This window comes from Parasteatoda tepidariorum, chromosome 1 (assembly GCF_043381705.1).
Source record: "Parasteatoda tepidariorum isolate YZ-2023 chromosome 1, CAS_Ptep_4.0, whole genome shotgun sequence".
NCBI classification, from domain to species: domain Eukaryota; kingdom Metazoa; phylum Arthropoda; class Arachnida; order Araneae; family Theridiidae; genus Parasteatoda; species Parasteatoda tepidariorum.
The window spans coordinates 43541619-43563241 of NC_092204.1; the positions used below are offsets into that span (position 1 = coordinate 43541619).

The window sequence follows — 21623 nt, forward strand, 5'->3', positions numbered from 1 at the left end:
TATTTACTGTTTTAATTCTATTAACCTCAATTTTAAAAACAACGTTCAGGATATTGTGAGAACATAGAATAGCTGAATTTAATATTTTTTCTTATTTAAGTATTTTTTTATATGGTTACAGTTATTTCTTTTAGCAATAAACATATCATTTTTGCGATTCAGTAACTATTTTCATAGAACTTGCATATGCATCTTTTAATTGCTGTAATTCTTTTTGAGCAAGATCATTTTCTTCTTTTATATGTTTGTAATCATCAATAAGTTTAGGGTGTTGAAGGAGAATAAATCTGTGCTGTAAGTCTTCATTTTTCTCTTTCATTTTGTTATATTTTGTTTTTTCTTCAAATAGGTTACTACGCATCTGAAAAAAGGTAGAATAGTATGTAAAGATTTTTGTTAGAATAGCATAAATTTTATTAGAATATTGTAGTAGTGTTCATAGTATTTGGCACCTAATGAAAAAAATCTGGTTTAAATATCTTAAAAATTAAAGAATGAAGATGTGGAAAATCTCTTCTTGTTTTGAACTTTCTTTTAATAAGTACAAAAGATACTTAAAAAATTGCTTGAAATTTTTAAAATATTTAGATCGGATTTTTCTCTCCATTAGTTGCCAAATAAATGAAAATGAAATTTTATTAGTTGCCAAGCTTATTGCTTGATTTTTTAGCATAAAAAAAAAATTGTTAAAAAAAAATTTTTTTTTCATTATTTATTTTTGGTCTCTCACTGAAAACTTTTTTGCTGAGTATGAACAATCACATGAACAAAACACTTCTAAATTTACAAAGCATTCCTTTTAGTATTTCTTGATGAATCTTAAAAATTATTAAAAACTGAAAGTGTCTCTTCCATTATTCTAGGGTAGTGCATCTTTCAAACTTATCAGCAATGTTCTATCGTGACTGCCACTTTTAACAATATCATTATTTTAGTTTAAAACAAGCATTTTTTTTAAAGCATTTTTTTCCCATCAATTTATAAGCCTTTTGAAAAATTTTGTTATTGACATTTCAGTATTAAAAATCTGTGCATATTGATGGCAGAATATTATCTTACAATTTTGTTACCTTTTTTGATGATTTGCTGAATCATTGCATGTATGTGTCTAAATGGAGTATTTATTTTATATGTTTATATAGTATATATATTCTATTTTTTATTTTCAAAAAACTAAAACTACAAAACCCTTCTTTTAAATTAAACATATACACATTGGAATAAATATACACACATTTACTTCAAACTGAAACAAAAAGTAACTGATGAAATAAATTCAACGAATTTAAAATTTCAAAAATAAAATCTAATTATTCCTTACTTTATTTAATTCTTCATCTAATGACTTCTCTTCTGCAGCAGTTATTCCTTTTTGATGTTGAACAAATTGTAGTTTCTGGTTTAGATGGCTGATGATGTTTATCATGGAAAAAATTTTCTTTTGTAATTCTGCAGTTTCCTGAAGAAATTATTTTAAATAAGCTAACATAAAATTCCTGTTATGTTTCACTGAATATCAAAAAGAATCAAAGAATATTACTTCAATCTTTTATTTTAAAAAGGTGACATTTGTAAAGAGAAATTCAATGAAAAGACTAGAATTTATAGTTAATCAATATTTAACAGTTCTTGTTAAAAGAGAAAAATAACATAATGTTTTAATAAAAAAAAAATTCTTGATTTAAAGTCAGATTGAATGTATTTAAATAATATGCAAAAACATAATTCAATTAACAAAATATTTTATTACTTGTTAATAGCTGCATGGTGCACACTATTTGCGCTTCCAATTTTATACAACTATATATTTAATCAACAGTAGAATAATAATGAAAATGGTGTGTTCATATATATATTTTTTTAAAATTTCAATCGGCAGAAGTTCGAATTTTTTTATTATTATTATTATTACTCTATACGATATCAGCCATGCAAATTAGAAATGAATAAATAGTAATTCTTGAAAGCTAAAAACAAATATCAAAGCATTCAATTACTTCTTTCAATTGCTTAGTAACCTCTATATTATTCTCAATTTCTGTACATATTACATCATATTCGGCATAATTCACTGGCCCCTCTATCTGCAAATAAAAAAAATTACTATTAGAATTATAATTGCTTTTCTTTTAGTTTTAATGACAAATGTGAACATCCTACAGCAATATGTCCCATTTCAAATTTTGTTTATAAATTGAGAAAGTTATATTTATTTGAGTTAATAAGAGAAAAAAAAAACACGTTTTTCAATGATTAATATTCATTCTACTTTTGTACTGCAGGCCATGCTTATGGTATATTATATAAATTTATTGCTACTAGAAAAATCTTAAGATTATACTTACTAAAGAGTCTGAAACGGATAAGCTATTTCAGCATTTATTAGTAATGTAAAACTGAGCATGTGACTGAATTTTTTTATTAAAAATATTTATAGACAATAGTAATTTCGAAGTGACGTTGAAAAAATACAGGGTGTTTCATAATGACCAATCTTAATGTATGTTCTTAGTGATGGTTTGGAGACAACCCAGTTTCTGATAAATGGGTACTGATAATGGAGCCAACCTAATAAGGAAAGGGCTACATTGGCATCATCATAACGTTTATGACTCCTTTGGCTAACAACAAGCTGTTAAAGAAATATTTTACTAAATATAGACTTTGAATCCTTTAAAATAATGAAGTAATAAGGAAATACACAAAAGGAGCAAAAATCTTTTCAAACTGTGACTATTTATTAATAAGATAAAGAAATTGATAAAAAAAATAAGTTGAAACAAGTGTATTAGAAAATAGGTAGTTGTTAATGAAAGGTTAGCATCTTCCAGTTTAATTAAGCAAGCTGATTTTTGATAAGTTATATCATCAAATCTGACCTGCTTCCATAGTTCGGAAGGATTTTTTTCCACTTATACTTGTCATTGTAGCCTCTAAAGTAAATAATTTTTTTTTACATAATTTTTTGTAAGGATTCTGAAATATGGAAGCCACAATAGAACTCAGTATACATAAGATGTGCGCCGTCAGTATGTAATATTTCTATCCAGGTGTCTATAAATATTGCCACCTTTGACCACAAAATTTTACAACTGACAGCAAAACTTTTAAATTCAAAATTAATTTACTATCTCCTGATATAAAACCATCTGCAATTTCAACATTTTGTTTGACTGAATAAATTCTAATAATTACATATTCCCTCTATTTTATATCAGAAAATAAAACAGTGTTCCCAAAATTTAAAGAGAGCTGTATTAATCAATCAACCAATACTGTATTAATCAATCAAGCCTTGATAACCATGTATATATAACAGGGTGCGTAGCGTTTTTAAAAAGTGCTTATTTTCGTTTTTTAAAAGCCCTTAAAGGTGCTTTTTTTCATTGGGTGTTTTTGAAAAGTGCTTATTTTTCCTTTACTATGTTGATTTTCGCTTCGAATTATGCAAAAAAGCACAGTTCATATTGTTCTATTCAACGTTTTCATAATTAATTCAACCCCAATCTATTTCGGCGTATAGTCAGTCCGCAGCGTATGAGAACGCCATTTATTTTACCTGATTCAAAATTTCATGATTTTTGACAATTGTGAAAAACAATGCCAAAGGGTTTTTTTTTTTTTTTTGATGTGATGCTTAAAACAAGATTAAACCGTCTATTGTCAAAAACTTTCCAACCCTGTCTAATTATGATATTTTTTTAAAGTGCTTAAAAGGTGCTTATTTTTTGTTGAATAATTTGGCTACGCACCCTGTATAAGGAAATAAATTATTTGAACAGCAATAATTATTTAAAAAAGAAGCTAATTGTCAGTGACTTATATTAGTTCTAAAATACTATATTAATAAGGAAATATACAAACAACTCCGGTCCAAACAAACAATATACAACTCCGGTCCAGATAGGCTAGTCTACGATCCTCGACTTCACTAAGATTCACCTAGTACAGGGCTGTCCAACTTCAAAGAGCCCACGGGCCAGAATTCCGGTCACTGATCACCTGGCTGGCCGCAGTTTGAAAAAGTTGAACAATATCCTCTTGGCTCATATACAATAACAATTAATAGTTGAATTATTAATTATAAAACAATGGAACAGAAGGATTATAAAACAATTTGCTTACATTTTAATGGGAAAACTGAGGCCGATCAGACTGAAAAAGAAGTTGGCGGGCCACCAGTTGGACAGCCCTGACCTAGTATATGCAATATACGTGCTCGTAAAATATGTGGAATCGAAAGTCCTGCGATCGGTCGCTATGCTGTACCATGAACACAGAGATCTGGAGAAAATTTCCTTCCCCTCCAGATCTATGTTTAAATTGAGAAAGTGGCCTCACGACTAAGTGGTGCTGCCATCTATCCGGGGAATTCTGAGCTAAGACGTACTTTCATCCCTGCATTGTTCTTTTATCAAACGAATGGAAATTCCTGCCTTAATTCACAAAAGCTTGTCTCGTCCAAGTATCATTAGAAACAGCAACAACCTCCTTCTCCGTAAATATCAAGTACATAAGGAAGAATTGTGAAAATAAGCATAAGTTTGTTATCATTTTCCCAAGTTTAAAAATTAAACATAATTGCCTAAGAGAACATAAAAAGACGTACGAATCAAAATTAAAACAGAAAATTGATTTTTTTTCTATGTTATGTGGGAGACATTTGAGCCCATAATTTTTTTAATCACCGCAGATTCACAAAAATTTTCGGATACTGCAGCTAAAAAGAAGTATCATACTAAGCTCCTCTTTTTCTGAATAGCTTCTTGTAAATCATAATTCTTTCTCATGTATTCCAATTGATAGTACTGTAAATTTTCTTCTGCTTCATGTTCTTTCTGTAAGAGCTTATTCACTTCCTATAAAAAAAACACGTAAGTAAAAAAAAAAAAAATTTCACTTTTATTTAAATTCATCTTTTATATAAGAACAACATTTTAATTAAGTATTATTTACATTTGTAAAAAGTATTAAAATGAATAATTTATCCAATATTTTCATTTATAGACTAATTGCTTTAAATTTACTAAAAAATTATTCGTTAATTTTTTCTAATAAATCTCAGCTCACTTTAACAATAACTCAATTGTAAAACATATATCATTATTTAAAAACAATTTTCTACGTGCATATGTTGCAACGCTAAACAGATAGCATTGTTACCTCTTTGGAGAATGTTTCCCCTGTATTGCTATTTACAGATTGAAGAGCAGCTTTTTCTTTAAGTGATTTAAATTCACCATTCAATTCGTTGTACTTTAACTCTGTTTCTGATATTTGCTTTCTCAAATCATCAATTTCTTGGCAGGATTTTAATTCAAATGTGCGTATCTCTTCCTCTTTCTCGTCAATCATGTCTATTAACATTTAAAAATATAAAATTTCTTAAGATGCTTGCTCACTAAGAAATAAACAATGACATAACAAAATACAAATTTTAAGTTACTTCTTTCTCACAATTGCTACCAACATTAATACATTTGCCGTATGATAAACGTCCTTTACAACCTGCTGCACCTCTTAGTTTCATAATTGTCAACTCTATAGTGCTTTCTTTAATTAAGAAAAAGAGTCTAGTCTAATGGGGCAAGATCAAGACTATAGTTAGTAATTTCAGAAACAATCAATGCAGCACATTATTTCAAGATTCAATCACCCTTCAATTTTGATCCCTTAAATTTAATGACTTCAAGTCAGCATTATTGGGACCAGAGCTGTGGCATCAAAAACCGACTTGTTTGATTGAGATCCTGACTTACACTCAATTATAATATCAAGAAAGTAATAATAATTTAAGTAATTGTTAATTTCAAATTATCAGCTTCTATTTTTTTATGTGCAATTAAAGTAAAGGGTAATTTATATAAAATCATATCTGCCAAGTATCCTGTTTTTTAACGAAGTCTCGTGTATTTTACGACTATCTACTGCTTACCTGTATATTCTCAAATTTCTCCATATTTGTTGAAGAAATTAAAAGAAAGAAAAAAAATTGGTGATAAAATATCTACTGATAGCAAAAATACTTATCTTATTCCTCAACAGATGGTGTTATTGCCAACTGCAGTATGTTGAGTGTCAATGATAGCTCAGCGAATAGAGCTTTCGCCTTGCAATGAGGTGAACCCAGGTTCGAGACCCAGCGATGACTGGTTGATGCGAATTCCGCATCCGGCTTGCACCGACAACAGTGCTGACGTGAAATATCTTCAGTGGTAGACGGATCACGGGTTGGAGTCCTCTTGTCGTCAGGCTAACCGTGGGAGGTTTTCGTGGTTTTCCTCTCCACGTAACTCGAATGCGAGTTAACTCCATATAAAAGTCCTCCACTAAGCAAATTTCTCCCAATACTTGATCCAGGTGTTCCCTTGTCTTCTGGATTGGGTTCAAAATTACAAGGCTACGGAGTTGAACATCAGTAGTCGCAAACCCAAAATTGGGTCGGTTAGTAAAATCTCCGTTATTTTACTTCTGTAATGTTGGCAGGTATGAAAATTATGTTTTCTATTATAACGGTTGAAAGTTCAATGTTTTTTTGGGGTTTTTTTTGCCAATTTTTAGTAGAATGCTTTTCTTTCTTCTTTTTTTTAAAAGTTGATTTCATGCTATGACAATACATATCAATGTACAATGCCCTCCCCCCCCCAAAAAAAAACAAGTGGATCACCGTGAGTAACTTTTGATCTAATGATCGGATCTTAACGTTCTGGGACTCAATCTTAATTGTGACCTCAAATATTCTGGTTGATAAATTTGAGCAAAATCGGTTGAATATTTCCTAAAAAATTAAATTTCAAAAAATTCATATGTTTAAAATTCGATTTCTCAGAAGCTATTCAACCGATTTCGGGCAAATTTTGTATTTTACCATGTGAAATGACTTTCTTTAAAATGATTTAAAAATTTATATACCTTACAATTCAAAACTTTTTCGATTATTATTAAATAAAAGAATAAAAAGCAATAAATATTAACTAAAATTTATTTTTCCATAGAATTATCTTTGGATAAACGAATTTTATAATTGTATCCAAAATTTTTTTAATTCTCTTAAAAATTTCTCGAGATTAACGAAATATGCAAAAAATTAAATTAATATTAAGGAGCCCCAAACTTTGGATCGCTTTGATAAAACTATGGGGACCATATTTCCCAAATTGCTGCTACACCCTTTTGGGGGTCAGAAAGCAAAATCCCTTGAAAAAAAGTTATGTATATTTAGAGAAAGTGAGTTTTTGTGTCTGATTTCGTAACTTAAAATATCATCTGCGCTAATTAATTAGCATATTTGAGGTCACCCCCTCAAACCATTAGGATTGAGTCTCAGAACTTGAAGTTCTGATCATTAGATCAAAAATTATTCAGGGGGTTTGTTTTTTTTCCCTTTTTTCACATTGTACATTTGTTGTGACAACTTTAACAAAAAAAAAAACTTTCTATATAACGTCATTATGTATATGTCATTATGTCCTGAATAAAAACCCTTTTCCTACTTTAAAAGCATTATGAAACATATAACCTTTGCCCTTTGCAGTAAAAAGTTAAACTTCGTAGAAAAAAAAACATAGAAATATATGTTACGATTCTTTAACTTGCAGTCCCTAAATTAAACTACTGTGTCTCCTAACATCATACCAAATATTTTTTATCATCATTCCTAATATTTGCTTTTTACTGCCCCTCAAAAGATATGTATCTGAGAAAATCACTTAATAGTGGTAAATTTTAACTATCATGAATCGGCCGCGAGCAATAGCATTATGCCAATTAAATCTTGTCTGCTAGAAAGCGGAATAAATTTAAACACAATCGAGGTATCCAGTTTTACCATGCTCTACCCTATTCTGAGGTAGTATCTAAATAATTTTAACTTACAGTTTATTATTTACTATGAAAATACTCTATATTTTTTAACTATTATATTGAAGGTTAATAAATAAATGAAAGGATAAGCGTTATTATAAATTCTTACTTAACATGTTAAAAAACGTTTGTTTGTTAGAACTTGATGGCATCTCACTGTCTTGTTTAAAATCCTATAAAAACAAATATGAAAATTAATATTAACACTACATGTGTAATGCACTAAGAAATCAATATTCTAACGAGAATATAAAAAAAAACGTCTTGATAACCTAAAAAGTTTATGATATTTAGATTTTTTATTTTTAAATTTATTTTTTGTTCTGCATTTAGGTGGTGAAAAGTTTGCGAGTTAAACTTGAGGATTGTTTATTTTTTTTTTTTAAGATTTCCCTCTTTTCCCTAAATAGAGACATTTACAGATTTTACTTAGCAAGATTTTCCCTAACATATAACCGAGGAGCGCAACTTTTCGTGTACACTTTCATGACTGCTCTGTCTTATAATTAATAAATAAATTTTGTACCCTCCTTCCCTGCCTAAGACCTGTTTTAATCCTTCCACTCGGCAACGACGTTATAAGTAGCCAGGTATGTACTTTTATAATATAAACTACATTTGAATTCATAGGACATTAAAAAGTGCGTAAGAAACTTAAAATAATTTAGTTGGAAGGTAAAGTGTAAAATTTAAATACGACAAAGTACATTATTCGCTCCAGCTATTAAATTTTTTTTTTATTTTTTTGGTTCTTTAAATCATCAAGAATTCATTATTCGGGCCGGGATAGTGGTTGATAGGACTTCAATTCGCAATAACGGGAGTTCGAATCCAGACGGCCAAAGACATACAGGTATAGTAAATAGTTACTGGTGCACGTTAAATCTGTTGGGTCACAAAGTCCTCCCTGTTCCCATAGCAAATTATGTCTCTGCGGGTACTGGATTGAAGATTGATCGTTCTTTAGTTATGCTCAAAATTACGATCTGTAGATGAATGAATGGATGTATGAATGGGTCAGCGCTATAAACAGGTGTGACGCATGGGTGTGACAGAAGTCGAATTCTTGGCTATAGATGGCTTCGCTGGAAAACAAGAACAATCACACCCCCATTGCCTTAATGGCCTACCTCAACAACAACAACAATCCATTATTCAAATCAGTTGCACTCACCTTTATCAATTTCTTAGTCCCAGGATGTGTTCCAATGTTAAAAACAATGAGCTCAGGTTTTTAAAGCATTACAAAGGCCTTCAGCAAAATATATTTAATAACAAAAAAAGGAATGATGTTCATGGTACAGTACCATAAAGGAAAACAGAATGCAATTAATCCTTTTGCATTACTGCGCCATCTGTTGGATTTTAGAAATTATTATTATTAACATTGAAAAATATTATTAACACCAGCGTATAATACTTCAAGCACCCCCCAAACAAATAAATAAATGATACTTTTTTTTAATAATGTTTCTCTTTACTTTTATAATATGTATTTCCTTTTAGAATAATTAGAATGTGTGGGAGCACTTCGCACTTTCTTGGCACAGGCCTAGGGTTTGATCTTCGGACCGGGCAAGGTTGACTCAGCCTCTAACTGAATTCTTTGTACTTCAGTTAGTATTTGCTATTTTTCTAATGTAGCTAAAAAAAATACTATTCCTTTTGTGTGATTTCCAAAGCAAGGAAAAAAAATTATTTCTCAGGGGAAAAAGAAAAGAATTATTTCTCAGTGGGAAAAAAAGAATAATCAAAGATAATTTTTTGTTTAATACGTTAAAAAAGTCAAATAGAAGTTAAGAGTGTTCTTTTTTCTTGCTTTTTATTGTTTCCTCTGTCACTTCAGCATACAAGTAGATATTTTAGCGGAATTCTTACTTACGTGACCCAAGGGTCCCTTAAATAAACCTGATAGTATCTGTTGAAGCATGATATTTTCTGCCAACAAAGTTTTTTCTTCTTTCTTTATATCCTTAAAAAAATGAAAAAAAATCAGAAGAGCTTTCAAGTTGAAAAAAATCTATTTAGACTATAAATATGAAGTTGATCAAGACATGAAAAAGAGATTTGGAACAAATAAAATAAAGAAGCTATAAAACAAATAAAATTAATTTCACCATATGGAGATTTTATGCTTTAATGTTTTCAATTTTTAAACTTGTAAGAAGGTTTGTGCTAAGAGGTATATTATATCTTTAAATATATATATACATAAAAAAAATAGTAATTACGTATTATTTCGTCGATCATTTTCACTAAATCTGAAAAGAAATTTGGAAATGCTTTACATTTAAATATCACCTCATTTCTTTGCAAGCGATAAATTTTATTTCGATTTTACCAATTTCTTCATAATCACTGTATTAAAATAAATTTGAAAGATACCAAAATGACTTTGGTGCTATGATGGCAAAATGGTAGACGGAATAATACGCAAGTACCGAAAAAAATAATAATAGAAAATATTTCAGGTAATATTATTTTACAACTAGACTTGCTAACTGCTCCATCTTTTAAATATATACTGTTGGTTGAAGCACTAGTGCGTTAGGCAGCAATACTATGAATAACATGCATTGATATGCTGCAATTAGCCTTTTTTTTATTTATCTGGTGTCTTCGGGTATTGCTCCGAGTGTTTGACACTCTTATGTTTGAAATATTTTTTAAATGACCTATGTTCCTGTTGGAGCAAGAGTAGAGTGGAATTTGTTAAGTCTAAGTATCGAAGTGAAATTTTTTAAAACATAAATTAGAATGTATGAAAAGTGTTAAATCATGTAAGAAATGGAAACATTATAAGTAAGACCCGGATTTTTATGACATTTGCATTTTTGGACGTTTTTTGTCCTTCAGAGCATTTTTTTTTAGATTTATAGGGCATTTTTTTTTTAAATTTTGGGGCATATTTTGCATTTTAAAGTATTTTTTAAGTTTTCTGTTAATTTTTTCCATTTTTTATTATTTTTTGGGGCATTTTTATTACATGAAATGCAAGATTTGTCTTATAATTTTACATTTCATATTGTAACTCTCATTACCACCTGCATGCCATTATGTTTTTTCATTATGTTATTGATTGATATAAAATCTTTAGAAGTAATTCTTTGTTGCAGTTTTCCCATTTTCTCTGATTTGCATAGTTTAGAACATTACAATTTTCAAGGAAAGAATTTACTATTGTCCACTATTGAAAGAAACTGTGGAGAGACATAAGAAATAAAGTCTGAAAACCTCGTGAAAGGTTAGAGCCAAATGATTGAAGACCTTTGTATTCAAATGCACCCCTGTGCTTCAGAATTGTCCACAACACAAATGTCAATTATTTGACAAATCCCTAAATCCTTATGGCCCAATGGTGTATAACACAATAATGTTCTTCTGTTTCTATCTGATGCTGCACCATATATGATCAAAGCTGGAAAGTCAATTAAAAGATTTTATCCAAAACTAGTTCATGTAACTTGTCTTGCACATGCACTTCATCGTTTTGACGAAGAGATCGGTGTAAATTACTCTGATGCAGACAGTCTGGTGTCAAATGTGAAAAAGATTTTTCTGAAAGCCCCATATCGTCAAGAATGTTTCAAAACATTTGCTCCTAGCATAGCTTTGCTCCCTAAACCAGTAATAACACGATGGGGTACCTGGTTGGATGCATGCTTACACTACAGTGACAATTTTAAGATAGTGAAGTCTATCGTCAGTAGTTTTGATTCAGAAGATGCTGCATCAATTAAGATAGCGCAAAACGTGTTGGCCTCAGATAAAACCGAAGGAAACTTAGCATTTATTAAGTCTAACTTTGCTATTGTGTCCTCGTCAATTACAAGATTGGAGAAACAAGAATTGGAACTTTGCGATGCAATAAATTATATTGATGTAGTGAGTCAAGTGTTGCAAAAAGCAAGGGGAAAGATAGGACAAAGTGTAGCAGCTAAATTGAACAAAGTTTTGGCGTAGAACACTGGCTTCCAAACAATGAAGAAAATTTCTAGGATATTAACAGGTGAAGCAACATCTTTTCAAATCGAAGAAGAATTGTTAGTAAGTGAGACCGTCTTTTTCCAGTACGCACCAATAACATCAGTAGACGTTGAAAGAAGCTTCTCCAGGTATAAAAATCAAGAGACGCTCGTTTACATTTCAAAATATCAAAAAACATTTAATAATCCAATGTCATTCTGATATTTAGTAATATTATGAGATGGAAGTTGTTATATTCATTAAAGTTTCTATACAAAATGAAAATGTTTCGGAGTCAATATATTTTCCTCTTTTTTGTTATTTCAGGATATAAAACATATTTTTCAAACTTTAATGAACGTAGAAAAAGTATTGCATTGCTTTCAGAGCCGGATTATACCTTTCGTAGGCCCTAGGCATAGCCGTTTTTGGGCCCTCCCCTCCTTCCCCCACTCCTCCCCTCTTTTCAAAATATATAGGCTAAAATTTGCGTAGTTTGGAATTCGACAGTATAATACAAGATTTCGTTGAATCCAAAAATCGCAAAAAAGTAATATAGTAGATCATAAGATTCTGCAAAATAATTTATTACCGAAAAATATTATATTTTTATTTGTATTTTCATAATTTTGTGCAAAATACACTTGTTGTTTTTAAAGCTAAATTATTTTTGTCAACAAATTTTTTTGTCGACAAAAATAATTTAGCTTTAAAAACAACAAGTGTATTTTGCACAAAAATTTTTTCTCCCAAGTTTTTCGTAGGTCCCTGAATTTCGTAGGCCCTAGGCACGTGCCTAGTGTGCCTATAGGTTAATCCGGCCCTGATTGCTTTATATATTTTGAAATGACTCATAATAATTTTAAAAAGTAAAACTTTTTTTAGTTCAATATTTGTACTTTATTTAAGTCATGTCATAAGGCATTTTTAGCGCAATTTTCGCATTTTAAGGGCATTTTTTTTGCATTTCTTAAGGGCATTTTTTGCACTTTTTAAGGGCATTAGTTGAAATTTTTTAGGTCATCAAAATCCGGGCTCTAGTTATAAGTAACGCTTATTCATGATTTTTAAAAGCTGAAATGAAAAATATTTTATTTTTTATAAATTAAAACAAAATGACAGACAAACTTTTCGTCTATATGAATCAGGTATGAAGATGGTTAAGGAGAGATGAATAGAATGCGCAAATTTGCAATATATAGTGAATTCGACTTCACGTATTTTTCTTAATAATGTATTTCAATCACAATAAAAAAAATTACTAACATGAAATTAGAACTTTATCATTTATGTATATTTAAGCCATTTAAACAAACAAAGTTTTAAAAACTGGTAATGTGTACGTTACTGTTTTGAGAAATTAAGCTCCCCCTGACAAAAATAATGGAGTCAATCTATAATTACCTTTATTTTTAATGTTTTATCAGCATCAAAACTCATTACATTGTAGTTTACCGTTATTATGAAATAAAAATGAAAATATTATATTGCCAAATTATGCCAGAAAAATTATTATGCTGATTAATGAAATACCGTGTTAATGAAATGTTCTTGAAGAAACTATCATATGGTAAAATGAACTATCGGTGATATGATTATTGAGTTGATATTATAAAGATAAAATTAATTCCAGGTAAAGTTATCAGAACGCGATCCATACAATAATTTAGGTGCAATTTGTAGTTACTTAAGCTACTTTTCAATTTAAAAAATCTACTAATTCAAGAATATTTACCGTAAAGATTAATTAATTGCTTGTTAGAATTTAATACTTGTAGTTGATAAGATGGAGAAGGGGGATAAAGGACTAAAATAAATGTACACGCGCTATTTAAAACAATAATTAGTGAAAAAGATAAAAAATAAAAACATTTTAAGAAAAAGATAAAAGACGAGAAAAGAAATAAAATATTTCCTCAGAAACAGAATTAACTAGTTCCTAATTATGCATTTCATAAATGACAATATTTTGGACAAACAAAAGTAATCCCATAATTTGTTACAATAAATTCAGAATTTTCTAGAATAATACCCAAATATAACTAGATCAATTAAGAAAGTATTTTATAGTTAAACGAAATAAATTTATCTTGATAAATAATGTTTAAAATTTCAAATAAACTATGTAAAATTAAGTTCAAGAATATTTAAATTTATTACAGTTTAGATAAAAGCTTACACAATCGAGCGCCTCTCTTATTTTGGAGATTTTTAATGTTCTTACAGAAAACAGAAAAATGAATTAAAAGTGATATTTTCTAATTACAAGAAATCGAGATAGAAATAATAAGAAAATGGAAAATTTTATGTGCTGTAAATGCTCAAGGTAGAGTACGTAATCCAAGGGGTACCCTATTTTACACTCTAACAAAAGTCTATGCAGATAATTATCATTAATATTAATTAATTTATATTCTCTATCATTGAAAAGAACTTGAACGAAGGATAAAGATTTTTTCCATGAAGGAAATTGTAGCAGCAATGTCTAACAACTAGCAATTCTTTTTAATTCTATATAATTCATAAGAAGATAGAAATTATTCTCTTAAAATTAACATTATTTCTTCGTCCGTTTCAAAAGTTTGGATCGTTTATATCGTTTTTGCAATATAGAGCTTTCACTGTACGATTTCAAAATGATTCAGGACTTATAATAATATGAAATCTCAAGCCTTTTAAATTTAATTATAGAATTAATAATTAATTTAAATACATATCAAGAATGTAATAACTGAAATTTCCTTACTAACCATTATTTTTTTAATTAATTCCTCTTTGTTTGATATCTTTCTTTCAACTATTTCGGAAAAATGATTGCCTTCGTGCTTATTTATGTCATCAAAATTCCTTTGAATGTCGCTTTCTTTTGAGTCGTCATCATCACTTGATATTATTTCGGAATCCATTTAGAATAATGCTATAATATATATATATTCTTTGCTGAATATTTATTTATAATATACACAAAACTGAACTTAGTTGTCATAGTAACTACAATAGTTGGCTTATCTCTATGGATTTTTAAACATGCTTTGTCACTAATGCTTTATAAAATGGATATACAAAGATAAAGAAATTTTACTTCATAGTGGAGTATTATTAATGTTAAGTTTTCTAATTGTCAACCTTTATTTATGAAACTAGTCGATGAATTTTTATCAAATAAAATAGTTCTTGCCAATGATTATTGTTAACCTGTCAATCTCTTGGCAACGGAATTTGGCGCAATTTATTGTTTAAACTGAAGTCGGTAATCGATAATAATATGCTGTGAATTTCTATTTCTTAGCTGAATATTAGCCTATATATAAATTTTTACTTTATTTTATTAGTTGTTCACAAATTTTGTCTATTTTTAATATAATAATGTTAGTTAATAAAGATAAAACATCTGTTGGTTCAACTCAATCAAAGGGTCAAATTCAGGTATATGTAACGACTTGTGCTGTCTAATGCATTTTGTATTTTATTAATAATTAAATATCTTAAAATTGTTTGTGGCTTTCAGGTAATATTCGGGCCAATGTTCTCTGGGAAAACGTAAGTTCAGATTATGTTTCTACTGCTTTCTAAGTTAAAGCTTTGTAAAACCGTAGCAGCATTTTTCATTATTTCACAAATTTTTAATACTGATATTGCATTCAAAATTCATTCGCAGATTAATGAAGATTATCTTCAATTATAAATTTAAATAACTGACTTTCTCACTAAGAGATTTTTACATATCTTAGAGCCGAGCTTATGACTTTGATTTTTTGGCATAAATTTTGATTTGATGCCATACTTTAGTTAACTTTATCGATTTCTTCATTTGCCAATTTTTGAAGGTGTAGTGCTAGAACACTGAAATGATATATTTCCGTATCGTGGCTTGTCGCGCTTACTACAATCGCCAAGGTTAAGAAAAAACATGTAGATGTTTGCCCATGGGTGGTTACAAGTCATACATTTCAAGAGTTGCTCCCTTTCTGTGATATTTTTTTTATTTCCTCGCAACTGCCCCGAAGTTGCCAAGACTTGGCGATTATTCTGCTTCAGATTACGATACGTAAATCTCCCCATGATACAACCAGTTGGAATCTTGTTTTAAAGTTGAATTTTTTTCTTTAATTTTGGTATTTCAGGAAATCCTGTTCTGTTTAACTTTTAGTGTAACATTTTGGGAAGTTTTCTGTATCATAATCATATCAAAATAATCACCAAATCTTGGCAGTGGTTTGCGAGAAACTAAAAACATTACAGAAGGAAACCAACTCCAAGGGTATAACTTGTAGTCAACTCTAGACAAACATCTACCTTTTTTTAGAAAAATTTACTAGATTAAAATCTATTTGTCATCTTGGCAATTGTAGTTGGCAAGGCAAAGCACGCTACAGAAATATCCCCAACATTTTCATTTATACTGATTTAACACAAATATAACTTTATTGCGAACAAAAACGAACACATAAGTACTTTCTCATAAATGATTTATGAGAAATTATTTAAATTTTTTTTTTTAAGCAAATGCATGTCTGTCATGTAATTTGAATATGTAGATGGCAAATATTAATGCACTTTTTCTAAATGTACTGAAAACATTTTTATATATGCTGGGTTTTGTATTTTATATGATAAATCTAAATTGCACTTAGTTTGTTATAAAAAAATTGTTTTTACAGAAATTTAAATTTAATTGTTGAGTTTTCATGTTTATATAAATTTTTTTATTAACTAGAGGGATGTTGTGTTAATTTATGAATTAATGAGGCGCACTTTTATTACTGCTTAAATATTAATTTGTTTAGTTATGATGCATTTTATACTTCAGAAACCTTGATAGGTAGTACTACTTAATAATGAAATAGGCACCTTCACAGAATATCATTGCTTTAAATTTTTATTAAATATGCAATTCCACTGGTATATATTATATATTTTTCAATAAATAATTTCATATTTTTAGGACAGAATTAATTCGGCGGTTGAGACGTTATCAAATTGCAAAGCATAAATGCTTAATTGTGAAATACGCTAATGATGTTCGCTATGATGCTGTAAGCATAGCAACACATGATAGGTAAGATGTGTTAATTTCATCTTTTTACCACAATTGTTTTAATAGATAATAATTGTTTTTCAAAGATCCGTTCTTGTGAAAGGGTGATTATTATATTTTATTTTTTAATAGTGATCATAATTTTTTAATAATGACTATGTTTAATAAATATAATATATTAAATATTAGTAATTAAATTTGTATATAACTTATGTACCTCTCCAGATAAGTGTATCTTTTGTTTCTTAATTTAAGTTAAAACCAAATTCTGTTGCGTATGCAGCATCCTTAACTTGCTCTTTAGTATTTTATTTTGCAACATTTGATTGAACTTTTTGCAATGTGTTGTGCATCAACATAGCTTTTTATAGAATCAATAAAATGTCACTTCTAAAATTTGTTCTTTCTATAAACCATTGTCCGATTTTTAATGAAAATCTTAGGATTTTGACAAAGTTAAGATCCAAACTATGAAACATATTCTCCACTGTTGTGCACATGAGGGCAAATTGGTTTAGAATCTGAAAGTAATAAGGAGGTGGCTTTTTCTACAGTAGCCTGACAAGCTGTAATCCAGTTAAATGCTATTAGGGATAAAGCATCTGTCCTCCTAACAGCAGGAAATATAGTAATTCAACTAATTACATGCTCTGATAGTGATAACCTAAGAATAAAGCAAACTTTAAACTGTAAAACAATTTGACATAGCATTCTGTGAATGTGCCAATTTTTCTGGATGTATTTGTCCAATATTTCTGTCTCAAGTGCAGAAAAATTCCTATTTTCATACATCAGTTTCTTTTTTATTGGAAAGGTTAAAGGGTTGGTTGTATCGGGTCAATTAATTTGCCTGTAACAAAAGGTGTGGTTGAAAGGGCTGAATGTTCATGCAAGAGGCTTATACCAGAGTTTTCCCCATCTTATTCAAATGATAGCCTACTTTTTACTGATGTTGACAATGAAGGAGGTGTTAAGAACAAAGCTAAAAACAATTTTATTAAGAATTATTCATTCATTAAACCCCGTAAACCTAAGCTAGATTTGACTGAAACTGTTATTGCTCAGAGATGTAAGTGCTGTTGCCCATTAGCTGTGCCTCATGCAGCTTTAAATGATGAAATTATTTCTTCTGGGCAATCCAAAGACATGACATCTGCTTTGACTGTGGACAAAAATAAAATAAAGTATGCGAAACTTTAAGTTGCTCAGAACTTAAAACTATGCTCGATGAAAGATTATCCAAAGACTGGCAGAAAAGAGCAAATTACTTAGATGCTGCACCTAACTCTCAATACACTCTGTCCCCTGGCTGTGCGTATAATGAAACAATTATTTATGAGTATATATTATGCGATAACTAAAAGGGAAATTCAATGAAGTTTGTAACAGAACATTTACTACAAGCATTGCAGACCAGTTGAGCAAAAATCTGCATTTATTGATAATGAGTTTGTGCTGAATTATCAGTTGAAGAGAAAGTATTTTTGTACCATCAAGAGTGTAAAAAAAAAATTTGACTTAAAAGTATATTTTCATTAAAAGTAACATTTCCCAACTCAAATATATGATTGTTTTAATCTAATTAAAATAATTACAATTTTGATGTTTTTATTTGGAATTTGAGGCTATATTTCTCACAAAAGGTATTATTTAATTGGTAAAAAAAATTATATTTGTTTTGTAAGTTACATTTCTCTTTGAAAAACTAAGCACCCTATTGTGCACACCAATTCCAGTGTTCTCCTTAAGGGTTTTCAAAAGGATGGCCTACCCTTACACTGAAATAAATAAACTTTCCTTGCCCTTTTTGTAAAAATGTCCTTTTATTATCTAATTTGTGTTCATGTTGTGTATTTACTAGGTGTGCAGAATATGTCTGATTGTGTAGGCAAGGTTAAGGGAATAGTTTTGGACTAATTTAAAAAAAAAAAATACCAAAGATTTTTATGATAAAAATAAATTGCTTCACAAAATTTCTCTCTGTGCGAGTGGGAAAAAATGGAATAGAAAACTATTCCCCCTTTAAAAAAATCTGATTAGAAAAAAACAATAATATTTTGTATTATGTTAAGCGGGAAAAAAATATTTATTGTTATGTTAAACGAAAGAGAATGTTTTATATTATCATTTTTTTTTCTTTGTTGAAAAAAAATTGAACAATATACAAACTTAACTTTTAAAAATATTTTAAAAAAGCTACTTTTAAAAAAAAGGATATGTGTTTATATATATGTTTATAAATGTATTTTTATTCATTTTTTATAGTAAAGTTTGTATATTGTTTTTTGTATTTTCTCCCAAAATTATTCATATTACGTTTTGGGAGAAATTTTAAATCCAGAAAACTATGTTGAAGGAAATATTAGGCTCTGAGAATTTTTTGCACTCCTGGTGTTTAGTATTTACAATGCTGACTTAAAATTGGCTAAAAAGTAATTGGTGAAAATCTGCAAACCTTTTCTGACTATTTTTATTTGGGTCACTTTTTTTAGGCAATGCTTATCAGCAATTTCTGCAACAACTTTAACAGACTTAGAAAACATTGCATCCAATTATAGTGTAATTGGAATTGATGAAGGACAATTTGTAAGTAGATTTTATATTAAAATTTTTCTTTGCTATATTTTTTAAGGTTTTGCAAAGTATTCTAATCAAAAAAATTTTAGTTTCCAGATACTGTTCAATTTGCTGAAAAAATGGCAAATAATGGAAAAGTTGTTATAGTGGCTGCATTAGATGGTACATTTCAAAGAAAAGTAAATAGAGCTTTGAAATTATAATAAATTATATAGTAAATAATGATTTGATTGTAAGATTTTCATTGATGTTTGTCCATTTATGATGTTTGAAATTTTCTGCCATGGTATGATTTGAAAATGCTAATTTGTCTCTTTAATAATGGACAAAATGTAGACACAATATCTTCACTAACCAAAAAAAAATTTAAGCTTCTCTTACAATTATTTATTTTAATCAAGTTTAGCCTCTTTATTTTTTTATTATTTTAAAGAAAAATTGCTATTGATCCATTCCCATTATTTCATGATCTCCTTCCCAGAGTGATCCAACATAGTTGTGTTATTTTAAGTTAAAAAATTAGCTTAAATCCTGATTATTTCTTTAGTCAATTTCCATCCATTTGTATAAAATAAGCTCGTTTTTCACTATAATTTAGTTTTACTTTTCTACTATAAAGTTACTCTTAGAAAATAAATATTAATATAAAATTATGTTGCTTTATAATTTGTTTGTAAGTTAGGAATTTAAAATTAAAACTATATTACATGCTAAAAATTTTTCTCCTAATTAAGTTTTTTTTAAATCAATTTTCCAGCATTTTATTTATTTTGACATTCTATTATTTCATTTATATTTTGAAATAAGTTCAAGTTTTGATTTCGATGTGTCAAACTTCATTAGTTATTAAAATAACTTCTCTTATGATATTTCTTGTTAATTCTTAATTAAACTTAACTATCCGATTATTGAGAAATTTTTACCTCTGTTAGACTTGCCTCTTTGATTACAGTAGTTCCCTTAGTGTTTATTTTTTTAATTTTGTTTTTATATATTTTTAAATTTACCTTTAGGAATTTGGAGACATACTTTTACTGGTACCATTGGCTGAAAGTGTAATTAAGTTAACTGCAGTATGTATGATATGCTTTGAGGAAGCATCATTTACAAAAAGAATTGGAAATGAAACTGAGGTAAATATTGCAACAAATTTGTATTCTCATTTTTGTAGTGACTTTAATATTTAAAATCAGAATTTTTTTTTTCTCCCGTTCATAAAATGTTAAACATTTTTTCTTTTGAAACTTTTTTTCCTAGAAAGAGTCATAAACCTCTCATAGAAGTATTTTGGTTTTATAGAAAACAAATTAAGAAATTATTAAGTAGTAAACTATTTAGTTGAAAGTTTCTTCCACATTGAAAGTATGCTAAAATAATTGCTCTAGAACATGTAAATTATTAGCGTAATTTATATGTTATAATGCAATAAACCTTTCTGTAATTGAAAAAGATTTGATATTTAAATGATCAAGTTCAGTGATTCTGCTAGACTTCAGAAACTGCATGTTTTTAGGACCCAAAGGTATATGATATTTCTTGATCTTTTTTACTTAACATGGGGTTCCTATTTAAAATATTAATTCTTTACCTCTTTATCCAACTATTAACATTCATATTCAGATTTATTTATCTATTAATACAGGGATGAGATTCTTCCGCGGATTCCCGCTTTTTTTTTCTTCAGATTTTTCCCGCTAATTTCCGCTGAAATTTTTTTTGCACAAGTTAAAATGTTTTATGAGGAATTTAATTTTCCGCGGCGGGAAATTATTGAAGTCCCTTTTCCTTCCTCTGAAGTTTCTCTAAAAATCATTTCCTTGGGATAAAACTGGTTGACCTTTACACAGGGATGAGATTTTTTTTGTCTCTCGAATTTCAGCCTTTTCATCAAAAACTCCGATTTTCTAAAAGTTTCGTTTTTTTTAACCCTTTCGAGCCGACTGTCACATATATGTGACAGCAAGAAACGCGCTCACTTCCCGGCCGACACACCCGCGTGTCAGAGAGTTTTCTCGTTCTCCCCCGACCGTCACATATTTGTGCCAGTGTTTCGGAACGTTTTAAAAAATGAAATTTCTTCCAAAAGATGGCATTGTATGTCCATATGGTTTCAGATACATGTAGATTTGACCTTCTACTCAAGATGAAAGTACATTCACGTGGTTTTTAGGGGAAGGAG

The 21623-nt window shown here is 29.0% G+C and overlaps 2 protein-coding genes across 2 annotated transcripts in view; one reads left to right on the top strand and one right to left on the bottom strand.

Annotated features, from left to right (window-relative positions):
- Positions 1-53: 53 nt before the first annotated feature.
- Positions 54-14822, bottom strand: LOC107438743 (cilia- and flagella-associated protein 184). The gene is made up of 8 exons (XM_016051095.4): positions 14580-14822; positions 9746-9835; positions 7973-8036; positions 5164-5357; positions 4740-4859; positions 1998-2084; positions 1322-1459; positions 54-361 (listed from the first exon to the last, which is right to left on the bottom strand). The coding sequence occupies exons 1-8, from the start codon at positions 14733-14735 to the stop codon at positions 146-148; spliced, it is 1065 nt and encodes a 354-aa protein (XP_015906581.1). The 5' UTR covers positions 14736-14822; the 3' UTR covers positions 54-145.
- Positions 14823-15035: 213 nt separating this feature from the next.
- LOC107438745 (thymidine kinase, cytosolic) overlaps positions 15036-21623 on the top strand; it is a 9576-nt gene continuing 2988 nt past the window's right edge. Inside the window, exons 1-6 of the mRNA XM_016051097.3 lie at positions 15036-15255; positions 15338-15369; positions 16775-16888; positions 19360-19453; positions 19534-19623; positions 20458-20577. Coding sequence (XP_015906583.1) covers positions 15196-15255; positions 15338-15369; positions 16775-16888; positions 19360-19453; positions 19534-19623; positions 20458-20577 — 510 coding nt within the window. The 5' untranslated portion in view covers positions 15036-15195. The remainder of the gene's footprint in view (positions 15256-15337; positions 15370-16774; positions 16889-19359; positions 19454-19533; positions 19624-20457; positions 20578-21623) is intronic.

What these genes read in the sequence shown, in the direction of transcription:
- LOC107438743 (XM_016051095.4), bottom strand. Translation starts at nt 14,735, where the DNA reads ATGGATTCCGAAATAATATCAAGTGATGATGACGACTCAAAAGAAAGC. An exon ending in AATTAATTAAAAAAATAATG is followed by an intron (nt 9,836 to 14,579) that starts GTTAGTAAGGAA and finishes CATTTTTTTAAG; the next exon opens with GATATAAAGAAAGAAGAAAA. An exon ending in GGGAAACATTCTCCAAAGAG is followed by an intron (nt 4,860 to 5,163) that starts GTAACAATGCTA and finishes TTTTTTTTATAG; the next exon opens with GAAGTGAATAAGCTCTTACA.